This window comes from Lissotriton vulgaris, chromosome 1_1 (genome assembly GCF_964263255.1).
Source record: "Lissotriton vulgaris chromosome 1_1, aLisVul1.2, whole genome shotgun sequence".
NCBI classification, from domain to species: Eukaryota; Metazoa; Chordata; class Amphibia; order Caudata; family Salamandridae; genus Lissotriton; species Lissotriton vulgaris.
The window spans coordinates 316087139-316100861 of record NC_141685.1 but is presented as its reverse complement, the minus strand read 5'-3'; the positions used below and the strand labels follow the sequence as shown (position 1 = coordinate 316100861).

The window sequence follows — 13723 nt, the reverse complement described above, 5'->3', positions numbered from 1 at the left end:
CAAGACCGCGGCCGCCGTGGCGGCTCTTCCCCTCGGCCCTACTTGACCCTGTCTTTAAACAGGAACTTGGTGAGGAGATTGAAGCCTTCTTCCCTAGGAACAAGGGGTCTGTTGATAAGGTCGAAACGATCTGGGAAGCCTTTAAAGTGACTGTGAGAGGTGTCACAATATCTAAGAGCTGTGGCATGCTAAGGGAAATAGTACGCACGTTGACTACACTTGAGGCGGAGCTTAAGGCGCTAGAGGCAGAGATGGTCGGAAATCCTTGCCCTGACCTAGCGATGGCCTTCAGGGCCAAACTGTCGTCTTTTGAGGAAGAGGCGGCCAGGGAGGTGAAATTCCGTGGCAAATACTGGACAGCTAGGCGCTATTGCGAGGGGGATCGGCCGGGGAAAGTTCTTGCGGCACTCACTAGGCACCAGCGATTCGCCACACATATCTTAGAAATCTCTGATAGCGAGGGCAGGACCTACCAGGACTCTAAAGGGATTCAGGACACCTTCCTGCAGCACTACAAACGGCTATATTCCACGCAGCAGGCGGGCGAGGTGTAGTTTGGAAATTTCCTAGATGACATAGCACTTTCCTGGCTGAGTGATAGCGACAGGGCGTTCTTGGGTTGCCCTTTCGAGCTGGATGAGATCCGGGAAGCGATCATGTCACTTAGTAATGGCAAAGCTGCTGGGCTGGACGGTCTACCGGCCGAATTCTATAAGTGCTACATTGACATCATGGCACCGGTACTGAAAGAGGTCTTTGAGGAGTCGCTAGAGGTGGGGATACTGCCAGGCTCTATGAGGGAGGTGGCGATCACCTCACTTCTGAAACCAGGGAAGAACCCGGTGGATACCGATGCCTATATACCCCTGTCGCTGCTAAACTGCGATGCAAAGATTCTGGCAAAAGTGCTCGCGACTAGGCTGTCCCTGCTTATGAATACCCTGGTGCTGCCGGATCAATCTGGATTTGTCCCAGGAAGAGCCACGTCCCATAACCTCCGCACCCTGTTCTCCCTCATACCTACCATTTCGCCCGACCTGCCGGTCGCTGCTGTGTTTCTGGACGCCACCAAGGCATTCGATTCGGTGGAGTGGGGATATCTGCTGGCCATCTTGAGCAGAATGGGGTTCCCCCGGATATTCATCGCCTGGGTGACGCTGCTCTATACTTCTCCAGTCGCCAGGGTCGTAGTCAACGGGGTGCTCTCGGCACAGATCACGATCACGAGGGGAACTAGGCAGGGCTGCCCCCTGTCACCCCTGCTCTTTGCCCTGGCAATCGAGCCGCTGGCCTGCAGGATCCGGCAATTACATAAGGCCAGCGCCTTTAACTGTAATCAAAGGCAGATTGGCATTTCCCTCTATGCGGATGATGTCACTTTGTATGTGCGGCACCCACAGGACCACCTCAACCCGCTTCTGAGAGAATTTGTGCTGTTCGGTGGCATTTCCGGAGTGCACATCAACTGGAAGAAGTCGCAATTCTTCCCCCTCACGACCTCCGTAACCCGTTTCACTCTAGATTACCCGTTGGAGTGGTGCAGCTCCGACTTGAGGTACTTGGGCATTGAAGTGTCGCTCAATAAGGACGACACGATCCGGCTGAACTATGGGGTGGCTATCTCACGATTGACCGACAACGTAACCCGCTGGTTAGCCCTCCCGCTGTCGATGGCAGGCAGAGCCTCCCTGATAAAAATGGTCATCCTCCCACGTTTCCTATACCTCTTTCAAAACATACCCTATTACCCGGGTGCCTACTTTTTTAAAAGGCTCCGTTCTGAGTTGCTTCGCCTTTTCTGGGGCGGTAAGCAGCCTCGCCTTAGTTGGAATGTCTTGACGCAGCCATATGATAGGGGTGGTTTTGATATACCAGATCTGGAGGCATATTACCTCAGTGCTCAGGCTCAGCATGCTTACCACTGGGTTAGCCCCACTCCCTTTATGCCTCAGGTTGCTGCTGAGGACTGGATTGTGCACCCTCTGCCGCTCAAGGGCATGTTGATGGGGATGGTTGGTGATGTGGAGACGCCTGCTACCACTGTTACCTGTACTATAGACTCGTGGCGGAGAGTGACTAAACTGCTGGGAGCCCCTATGCTCTATTCACCGGCAATGCCCCTTGCGTACCACCCGAAGCTATCGCTTTTAATGGAAACTGGATTTTGATCCATGTGCAATCGCGTACACCTTAATACCTGGGGTGACCTGTTTCAGGATGGGCTGTTCCGCACCAAGGATCAGATCTTCCGGACTACTCCCCCGACGCCTATGGAGGTGTTCTATTACATTCGACTCCGTCAGGGTATGAGGGATATACTCCCTAGCTTCCCGGAGGAACCGGGTACGGTATTGCCATTGCACACCTTGCTCGTATCGGACGGCAGGTGTCAAAGCTGTATGCTGCCATTCGTGAGCAACGCCCATTGATTCTGTCTAAGGCGCGTGTCGCCTGGGACTCTGACCTACCTACTGCACTCACTGATGAGCAGTGGAGGTATTGCTGCTCGGTCACTGCCAAAGTCTCCTCCAGCTGTAGATTGAAAATTATCCACTACAAGTTCGTACAGAGATATTACTATACTCCAGTCAGGAAGCTGCGATTTCACCTCTCGGAGGACGATAGATGTGCGAGATGCCGGGCGGAGAGCGCGGGTTTCCTCCACTTGGCCTGGGAGTGTGAAGCGATACAGGCATACTGGGAGCAGGTACATGCTGCGCTCCAAGTAATGATTGCTGGCCCTCTTTCCATGAAACCGGTGGTGATGCTGCTGGGATATACCAGAAATGTACCCAAGTCGGACCGTAGATTTGTTGATATCACGTTGCTACTCGCTAAGAGGAGGATTGCTTGCAGGTGGGGGAGAGGCAGGGCACCAAAATGTAAGGAATGGCTGGACGACCTCACGTATTGCCAGGACCAGCATGGCGTTTACGCGGAATTGTTGCCTGCCCGATGCACACCCAGTGACTTTTGGTCCCCCTTACAGGTATACTGGATGTCTCAGACGACTCATAGCGACTCCTCTGGGGATGACGAGCCGATGCCGGGCCCGTGAGCCTATATAGGTGCTTTACACCACACTCGCCATACTTTCTCTCACACGATAGATAGGGCCTTGACCCACCTTGATCGGGGTGGGATGGTGCAATTATTACTGCGGTGGTGGTGGGAGGTCCGGGATGCTTACGGATCATGTGGCACAGCTTAGACGACAGGTCTCTCTACTCCTCCTTACTATCTGACACAATAGGCCGATGGGGACCGATGTATGCGCTGGATCCTGCAGATGCACGTCGTTCAGGATGGCATCTGGGCTGTTGGGCGCTGTGCACCGATTCAAGCCGTACTCCATTCCGATTGCCCTCACATTGACTGTCCACTGAGGTGCTAAGCGGGACCACGCTCTCTTGAAGCACAGATGACACACCACTGCACGGGGCGACGTAGCTGGGCGACCGGGCGGGGCTGAGACGACCATGGATCGGTGGGTTAGGTGATAATTCTCCTCCCTGCCTGCCATTGCACCTGTATACGAGGGTGGGGTGGTCTCCCCGCTCCTTCTACCCCTGTTTGGATGGGGGGTGGGTTCCCTGTGGATTGGCCTCCCATTGCAGGACGCGGAGTGATGTGCTTGCACTGTACCAGCCCTTGTAAAGTTGATGATTATCCATTGAATGTACCGTGAATACTGATGTATTGGATTCTCGTTGCTGTTGCTGTCATGACTCTCTGTTGAACGCCACGAATAAAAAGGTTTAAAAAAAAAAAAAAAGTTTAACTGGTATTTGGGCCCCACAAAGCTAGAAAATGTAAATGAATATAGATACCTAGGGATGTGGTTCGAGAAAAGTTTTAATTAGCATACGCATTTGGATGCATTACAACTGAGGGCATCAGCCTCAGTCAGTGGTCTAAATAAATTCAATGGCGTGTACAGTGAAAAGTCTGATAGACCGGTTTTAAAAGCTTATGCTGCCATGGTACCACCACAATTCCTATATGGATCAAAATTATTATATTTGAGTAGCCAAAACAGCTAGGATCTCGAAGAGGGGAAATGTCTGTAAAACGTATTGTCGCTGCCCATGTCCTCAATGGTCCAAGCAATAAGATTAGAAACAGGAATGATGTCATGGGATATCTTGCCAAGTACAGCGCTACTAAGATTTTGGCAACGTCTGGGCGATGGAGAAGAACTACAAATTTGGCAGTGGTTTAGAAAGGAGATATTGAATAGCGAGTTAAGATGGGCAAAAACGATAAGAGAAACTTTAACAAAAGCTTGTAGCTTTGTGAGGATTAAGCTGTGCCTTCAGGCCTTACAAATTGAGGCGGATAATAGGGAACTCAGGGCCCAGGGGGAAAGAAATCTCTCAAGATCACGATCAAGATTATCCTAAGGGGAAAAAAATCAGTACCCTTTTTGGCCAACACGTGGCAAAATTAGCAACATTTCCCATATATATCAGCAGATAAGAAGAGAATTGCTAAAACTAAGAATCTATGTTAACCCTTGCTATGCAAACAACGGGGTAAAGAAAGCTACGATTGGCAGTAAATGGACATGTGTTTGCATGCTGGGTACTACTTGCGATACGTTACATATTTTATTGGACTGTCAGAAAATGTTGAATATACGGAAAGTGTTTTTTTATGCCCGATTTTTAAAACATATGGTATTAGAAATAGGGTTCAAGCAGCACGTCTTTTAACTGAAATGAGTAACTTAGATATAGCTTGCGCTATGGGGAAGCTTATTCAAAAAGTTGAGAAAAAACCTTAAATGTGAATAGAGCTGAAAAACCTGTTTTAAAATATTAACTGATATACAGTATTTTATGCAGATAAACGAAATGTTTTATGAATTTTAAATTTACTAACTTTTATGACAGATTTTATTTAAGATTTGAGATTATAAGAGTCTGTATGTATGGAGATTTTAAATGTTTAAGGACTAACTAGTCCAAATAAACTTTTGTTTGACTGACTGACTGACTTATCAAAGAGAATTTAGTTTATTTGCAAATTAGTGGAAATTACAAGGATCGTTCAGCCTTTCCCCATCCATCTTGCACCTGCCAGAGCACTCATTCAAGCAAAATAGGTGCTTATATTCATATGGAACTAGGAAAAGGAAAATATGGAGTAAAAATGGGCACAATTATGCATGCACAGCACAATTTTGAAATACAATAATAAAAACAAGTCCCAAAGTTCTGAAATACATTCGTAAACTATGCACATACTTTTATAGCAAGACTGAAAAGTCTGATCCTCCCAGAGATATTGATGGATTCACTCTCAAGTAATCCTGGTAAAAATGTTGCAGCATTTATCTGGATATGTAGTTTGAACCGACCTCCTATCTAATTTTTCACCACTTGCAATATCCATCTCCTTTCTTATCATGATCCTGCCCCTTACAAGTACATTTTCAGAGATAGATTATAAGAGGAGATTTTCTTGGCTGAGGCAGGGTGAGGAATTGAAAAGTTATTACATTTCCTACCTTCAATCTTTATAAAGCGGGGTCGAGCTAAGGTTAGACTGTTTTTGTAGGCTAAGGATATAGAACTACATGTAGATTCAGACATCAGACACATCTGTAAGGTTTTGCCAATCCTTCATGCCTCAAATAGCAATACTAAGAATACTGCCTCAGGCAGCAAAACTGGATAATGTCACATAAATCTGTCTGCAATATAGGAGTTGAAATGCCTCTAGATTAATTATAAAATAAGCGGCAAGTGCCCTTTGGCACCAGCGAAATAGCATCAAATAAAGGTTTTACCAGGTCATCGTGAAATATCCCTAAAATATCTATTCAAAGCAGAATATGGAAATGCTGCAATTCTGTTCCCGAACACCAGCCTGTCGTTTCCGAAAAAACAAATGCCAGCCAGCTTCTCATTTCAGTTAAATAATACAGATTCCACTAAATAAAATCTTGTGCATTGTAATATAACTTTTTGTAATCAAATTTGCAGTTTCTCCTCAAGTTCCCACATGTACTAGTGCGCCGCATGAATAAAATTCGACAGGAATGAATCTCAATAACAGGTGAGATGTGCTCACAAGTTTTAATACACTGAACCCCAGTAATACCCATCTGGTGAAGGGAGGTGCAATAGAGAGAATCATACTGACAGCAAAGGCCTCCACCTGCTGCAGTGACATCCCTGCTCAAGAAATGTTCACTGAGCCTGGAGAACAAACTGTTTTCAACCCATTTCCCTCCTGTGTTACCAAAGAAAGCTTTCTGAAAAAAGTGTCCCTTACCCAGCTGCAGGTGTTTGCAGAGGAAAATTAGCTGATGGGCTGTGTTACAGCTGGCATGTGTCCCATTTGGAGACTTGAGTTAGTGGTACTCTGCATATTGGGCAATCCATACAAGCTGGCATATGATAGTAGGACCAGAACCATACTTTAGTTAGATCTGCTAAAGATCTTCGACACCATTGACCACAACATTCTACTCAAGAGACAATATGAAGTAGAAATGTTTGGCATGGCACTGAACCAAATCAAATACTTTCTATAAAGAAGATGTCAAGTGTTGCTCTTATGAGCCTTTTTATCAGAAGCAAGAACACTGAGCTATTCAGTCGTGCAAGGATCCATTCTGCACCCTTTCTCATCTAATCTGTCTATTGAGCACAATTCCATATAACCCCACTAGGTAGGTACCTGTATAGATCTGTCTAGTCACCATTAAGTGTATGTCCACACATTTGCCGAAATTGAATCCCACAATAATAGACAGTCTCCTTGTCACCTCAGATAACCTCCCGGAATAACATTTATTGGCCAAAAGTAATGGCCCCCACCTGTTCCTGGTACAGTTGCTGGCAGTCGGGGTCTTCTGAATGATTCTAATTCGACCTCATGGACTGTACTTCAAGAATGTGTGCACTGGCACCAGACATAATGTTACACCCCTTTTTAAGACTCTGCACTGCATTGTCAAGAAATGGTGTTATACATTCTGGAGGGGGTTATTACAACCAAGTCAATAAATCTACTCTGGTTATGTTAAAACACATTTCTGTGAGAGTCTCTACTCAGCCTATGGTAGTTTTTGCACAAATAGCAGGCAATACAAAGTGTGTGTTAACTTCAAGCAGGAACAATAATTTAAAATGAAAGAACACAAAACAAAAAATCCCCCCACATTTTTAGAAAAGCAACCAAAAAAAAGAATATTTAAAAGACCCCAAGACAACCTTTGCTTTGAAGCAGGACATAAGACTGATTTCACGTGACTTAAGATGGAGCACAGGTTGGCTATGCAAAGTGTGTTCTCCCAGTGAAAGATTTTACCTTCAGATTTGGGGGTAGAGTTAGAGGTAGGAGGACAAGTTAATCCATCAGAAATGTGACAGGATACACTGTTCGCTAAACCTACTAAGGGTTGGTGGGCCAGCTTACTCGAATGATGGAAATATTCTTCTGATGCGGCAAGAGAGCATGAACTGTAGGAAGGAGGACATAAGACCACTCACACTATTTATAGTGGACAGTGTAATGTACTTTGTATCTGTTCATCACTGCCAAGTAAGACCTGGTTGCAAGGGACAGTAAAATAGGGGTGAGTGACAAACCTCGGTCCTCTAGCAGAGTTTGTGGAGTTTTGCCCACTTCCTGCACTGCTTGAATGGTTCAGCAAAAATTCTGCCACCCACCATGTGGCAGAGTTTTTCTTCTCGCACATGGTTTGCCAACTTTAAGTTGACAAGTGAGAATAAATGAGTGCTAGACCGCCTCTGGGCAGGATTTCTCGATGCAGGTGGTCAAGGCAGGTCCCTACAGCTCAAGTTAAGAAAGTTACTGCTGGAGTAGAAAATCTACTTGAGTGGCACAAAGAAGCTGTGCCCTATGGGGCACCGCGTGGAGCCATTCAAGCTGATTTCACAGCGTGGGGCATACTCCCAGTGCTAAAAATCAGTATGAGCAGAGCAACGCACTGGAATTCCGACAGTCCCTGAGCTCTGCAGAATCTTGTTGAGTTTTTAGGTAACTCCTTGGAATTAAGCTGGGCAGCACACTCTACTCCGCCAGTGGAGTTTGTGAAATTTTTCCCACTCTTTTCTCCGCTTGAAATGTGAAGTTAAGGCAAAACTCTGACTCTGTGGCGGAGCTGAGTACGCCTCTCAGCCCTTGCGCCACTGCCCAAAAAAAGGTCTAAACACCCATTACCTGCTCTCTGGTGTCTGCAGGCCACCCTCCTCCTTGCCGTGGTGTCTATCTTCCTCGCTGCAAACCCCTGCCTTTACATTTTGGTGTGGACAGCCCATGCGCAGTCTACGCAAGACGTAAAATGAAGGGCGTTGCAACCAGCAACGAAAAGGAGATGGCGGCAAGGAGCAGACACCACTGTGATGAGGAGGGCGATCTAGAGACACCAGAGAGGACCATATCTGGGAAATACGTGAAAGGTCTGAACTTGCACCAACCACCTGCTGCACACTGTTGGGGATGCATGGGCCATAGACCCTTGCCATATTCGTCTGCAGCTGTCAACAAACCTGCATAGTTTTTTTTATATATGAGAGTTCCAAGTCATAACCATAAAAGCATGCAACTTTCCTTTTCACTGCATCCCCCTATTTTTACATACATTTAACATTCACTGAGGATTTTATCAGAGGACATCACAGAGAATCAAAAAAGCACAACATAAACAAATCTAGCAATTCATAAATGAATTCATGCATGCTCACCTTCAGTTGTCAGCCATTTCTTAACAGAAAAGAAATGTTAGATCCAAGAGGGAGGAACTCATTTTTTATTTTGAAGTTCATGTCAGCTGAAAGAAACAGGATAGCTTTATTGCAGCAGTCATAGTGTTTTTCTCACCTTTCCCATGTAGGTATAGAGGACGCTCTCTGGAGTGAGGGATCCACGCTGCAGGCCATCAGCCAGGTCCACCATAGACAAGGCAAGAATGGTCCCAGAGTCCACTGTGGAATTCTGAAAGAAGCATGGGTAAAAGCAGAGTTATCCTTCCTCTTACAGCAGCATTGGTTCACAGGAACTGACAAGACATTACCTGGAGAGTGCTGCGCTTCTCTGGGCATTACTTAGGATCCCATTTACTGCACTCCCCAAACCTGAACAACTACATAAGTACTATTAGGAGAAATCAGAGACTCTTGACCTGCTTCAGAAAAAAACATGCATACACTAGGTTCAACATTTCAAAGACACTATGGGGCATATGTACAAGGAAGTGGTGGAGTGAGGCGCTAGCCGTCATGGCTTAAAGCCTTGCTCCACCACTTCAGTAACGCAAGGCTGCACCATATTTACAATGATATAATGCAGCATTGCGTTTCCCTTTGCGCTAGTGTTACACTTAGCAGTGTAGCAACAACACAGCCACCGTTGCACCATACTGCAAGGGTGTCTGCGCTCGGGGGAGGATTGTTTATGAGTGGAAGGTGTCCCTTCCTGCACATAAACAAACGTTTATGTGTGCTGCTTCATGCAGTACACATGAAGGTCACAAAATGGCATTTTTTTTACAGTTTGTTTATGTACAGGAAGGGGGAACGTCCTGTACATAAACAATCCATAACAGTTTGCTTTTTTCAATGTGTGCTGCACTGGGCAACATACATGGAAAAAGCAAAAAAGAGGAGAAATAATGCATTTCGCCTCGTTTTGCCAAGTTAAGACAAGTTTTTCCCTGGTCTTAATTTTTGAGCTGCCTCCTATGTATGCTGCGCTTGTACATAGGGGGCAGCGTCAACATCAATGGGTGTTGTGGTGGAACGCCCATCGCAACACCCACTGCCCACCCCTTTCACACTAACTATAGCATGAAAGGGGGCTTATTTACAAGGCAGCGTTAAGCCACATTAAGTGGCTTAGCGTTGCCTTGGAAATAGGGATAAGCCCCTACTGCCACCACGTCGGAAAGGTGACGTTGTGGTGGCAATAGGGGCTGGTACATATGCCCCTATCTTTGCTAAAGTGTATCAACATATCCTTTGTGCTTCAGGATCTTTGTTCTCTGAATTACAAGAGAGACAGTAATGCCAAAACAAGCACGGGCAAAGTCAACTGCTCAGTTTTGTTCATAAGTGGAAGTGCCGCTCGCTGATTAGCTAGAGTGTGTTCATGCAGCCATGCATCCCTGCACTCACTAATCCATTCATCACTTCATGCATTCAATCACTCACTGATTGACCCAACCATTTATTTTTTTAAATATTCAATCACCCACACAGACTTCACAGTCTATAAAGGAGCACCTTCAATTATTAACAAGCATTCGTAAAGCCAAGCTGTCTGGCATTTGCCACAAGCATTTTGACAATTATTTTGTCATGGTTTCTGTAAAACTTATTCAAGAAGCTGCCGAGCCCGCAACAACCCAAAAAGCACATTAAATAAAGGCAAAAATGCTTTTTGGGGTTGAGAAAAGCCATTATCATAGAACTCCCCGCCCATAAAGGGAACTACTTTGCGTGTGCATGTGCTTCTTGTGAAAGAGAAACATTCCACAATGCCAATGGCTGAAGTGGGCTGCTGCATTGCCCTTTGATGCATCATTTTAGTATAATCAAATATCCTTTCATAACACAGACCTAAAAAAGCCATTGGTCTGACTTTGGCTGCCTCCCTCTTCTTTTGAGAAAGAAGGCAAGAAAGAAAGAGGGGATGGTGTGGCCAAGAAAGGTGGCTGAGGTGATGTGAATTGCCTCAGCTCCGGCGGTTCAGAGTTGATTTTAAGGCTCAAATAGATCGCAACCACCAGGAGTTCTGGGGGACTCATGCGGTGACAATGGCTTCAAGTAAAGACGCCGAGCGTGTGCATGTGCTTCTTGTGAAAGAGAAACATTCCACAATGCCAATGGCTGAAGTGGGCTGCTGCATTGCCCTTTGATGCATCATTTTAGTATAATCAAATAGCCTTTCATAACACAGACCTAAAAAAGCCATTGGTCTGACTTTGGCTGCCTCCCTCTTCTTTTGAGAAAGAAGGCAAGAAAGAAAGAGGGGGGGTGTGGCCAAGAAAGGTGGCTGAGGTGATGTGAATTGCCTCAGCTCCGGCGGTTCAGAGTTGATTTTAAGGCTCAAATAGATCGCAACCACCAGGAGTTCTGGGGGACTCATGCGGTGACAAGGAGGGACCCAGGGAGAGCCGTGCACGAGCCGGTCTCTCCCTGGGTTTGTTCGCGCGAGGACGACTGGGCGCAGGACAGGTGGTGTTCTCCTTGATTAGGAGGAAAGTTATATAAGAGGTCCAGGGCAGGCGGGAAAGGAACGCGCTAGTGGGAGGTTGGGGAGGAAGGTTCTTTTGCCCTGTACCTGTATTCTGGGGGCCATGAACGATTTTGCGGCGGGCTGTGCAAATCATTTGAGAGGCGGGGAGAGAGGCTTTCCTTTGTTATGGAGTTCCTGGAGCGGCGTGTTTGGGTTTGGCCTGCCCCCATCGCAGGGCGGCCGTAGGCGTGGCACAGGCGGCCACGGCGTGTCTTTCTCAGCGGCCGGAGGATGACGAGGACGGAGCTGCGGCCCTGCCCGCTGTTCCCCCGGTGGTGGCTGCGGGTTTCCATGGTGCCGTGGCGCCCTCCCCTGAAGTGCCGGGCGCCCACCAGCAGGTATGTTTGGCCCACACTGGGGCTGCCGGCTTGCGAGGGGCGCCCGGCGGGAGGCGGGGTCGGTCTGTAGGGGGCCTTGTGCAGGGGTCGGGAGTTTTTTCCGCCTCTTTCACAGCTGGGCAGCCCTCCGTGTGTGACGGGGCTCCGCGGGGGAGGAGCCCCGACTTGTTGTGCCTCACCCATGTTTCTGGTATTGCTCAGGTAGAGGGCAGGCGCCCTGTGCCCTGCTGGTTGTGTCCCCAGGTGCTTCTTTGTACTTTTTGTTGGAGGGGAAGTGTTCCCTCCTGTCCCCTGCCCCCCCCCCCCCGGCTCCCCCCTCCCCTCTCTCCTTTGTCCATTGCTGCAAGGGGGGTAGGCTGCTTTCGGGCCTGTCTCCCTGCCCGGTCTGGGTGGGGTCCTGTCGGGGGGTGCTTCCATGGAGCTGGTTTTCTCCCCCGTGGCCTGTCCGCGCTGTCCATTCCCCCGGCCCCCGGGCTCCGGTTATGGGGCTTGCTGGGCCTTGTTCTGGTTTCCGGCGGAACACCTGTGCTGGTCTGGGTGGGGCGGGCTCTGGGGGGCGGGGGGGTTCTTGCGCCATCCAGCCTGGCTGTTTTTCCAAGCATTGCGTGGGGGCACAGTGCCTTGCAGGGTGGTCTGGCGGGCGGTTTGAGCGGTGGCCCATGGGTTGTGCCTTGTCCTGGTGGGTTGTCTGTGGGCGTTCCCCTTGGCTCCAGCGGGGTGTCACTCTCGCTGTTTCCTCGCAGTCTGGCTCGAGCGGCCCTCGTTTTCCCGGTTTTGGCTCCAGCTGGTCGGCTGGTGGCTGGTGAGAGGCTTGCGGACTGACCATACGGCTGTCTCATGTGGAGGGGGGGGGGGTACGGGAGAGTTATCTGGAGCGGATTACTCTTCTGCAGCGATGTGCGCAGTGCGCTATGATGGCATTACATGGCAATGTTTCGATGGGGGATGGTGAAGGGGCTCTGCATAGTGGTAGTGCGCAGTTTTCTTTTTCTTGATGGGGCGCTGCCAAGTGGCAGTGCGCAAGTTGCATTTTCTGGAGAAGCTTTATATTTGGATTTACAAGATGATGATTTGGAAGAAGGGGAATTGAGGGATAAAGATGCTGGGCTTTTGGCAGCACGGGCCCAGTGGGGTGGGCTGGGGCAACCCCCTGTTTCTCGTATTTTGCAGGAGTCACGTGCGGACCATGCAGCGGTACGTGAGGCAGTGAGGAATAGACCTTCTAAAGGGGATCATGTTGATTTTCAGCAGCAGTCGGCGTCGTTGCCAAGAGGTAAGGATGGATGGTGGGCCGTGTGGAAACCAAGGGAGAGTCTCCCTGTTAAGAGTACAAGATCAATTGGTACAGGTGATGGGGTTATTGGTGAGCGAGTCGCTCTGGCACCGAGGCTTGAGCGGCCGGTGGGTTTGAATGTTTCTACTATGCAACCTACGGGGGAAGTTTCTACAGTTGGGGATGGGGTGGCTGTGCCAAAACCTGTTACGGAGGATAGTATCCTGCCAAAAAGATTGCCCTGGTGATGGGGTGATTGGGGAGCGAGTCGCTCGAGCACCGCTGCTGGTGCGGCATGCGGAGGTGAATGCTCCTGTCAGCGACACATATGGAGCAGGTTGCGGAGGATAGTATCCTTCCCAAGACAGTGCCTTATTCTGGAGTTGGGATGCCTTTGGGTCTCATTTGTTTGAGAACACTAAATTTAGAGTCTGGAATGGCGGAGGATAGTATCCTTCCTAAGCGATTGGCAACAAGGGGAGAGTCTCCCTGCTCAGCGTGACAGATCTATTGTACTGGGATGGGGTGATTGAGGTGCGAGTCGCTCGAGCACCGCTGCAGGTGCGGCAGTCGGAGGTGCATGCTAATGTTGCAGGGGATGTTTCCGCCAGTGGCTTGTGCGGACAGGGGACTCGGCGGCACCTACGAAGCAGGTGGCGGGGGATAGTATCCTTCCTAAGCGAATTGCCTTATTCTGGTGCTGGGATGCCTTTGGGGTCTCATTTATCGGAGAAAACTGAATCCAGGATCTGGGATGGTGAGTTTGTGGATGTGTTCGAGCTCCTGCATTGTGTTGGGCAGGCAACGGCAGGGTTTAAGGAAGATTTCGAATTGGCTT

The 13723-nt window shown here is 48.5% G+C and overlaps 1 protein-coding gene across 1 annotated transcript in view; it reads right to left on the bottom strand.

The window, feature by feature from the left end:
• LOC147747112 (vitamin D3 hydroxylase-associated protein-like) overlaps window positions 1-13723 on the bottom strand; it is a 455455-nt gene that overhangs the window by 390180 nt on the left and 51552 nt on the right. Inside the window, exon 2 of the mRNA XM_086952363.1 lies at window positions 8860-8973. Coding sequence (XP_086808489.1) covers window positions 8860-8973 — 114 coding nt within the window. The remainder of the gene's footprint in view (window positions 1-8859; window positions 8974-13723) is intronic.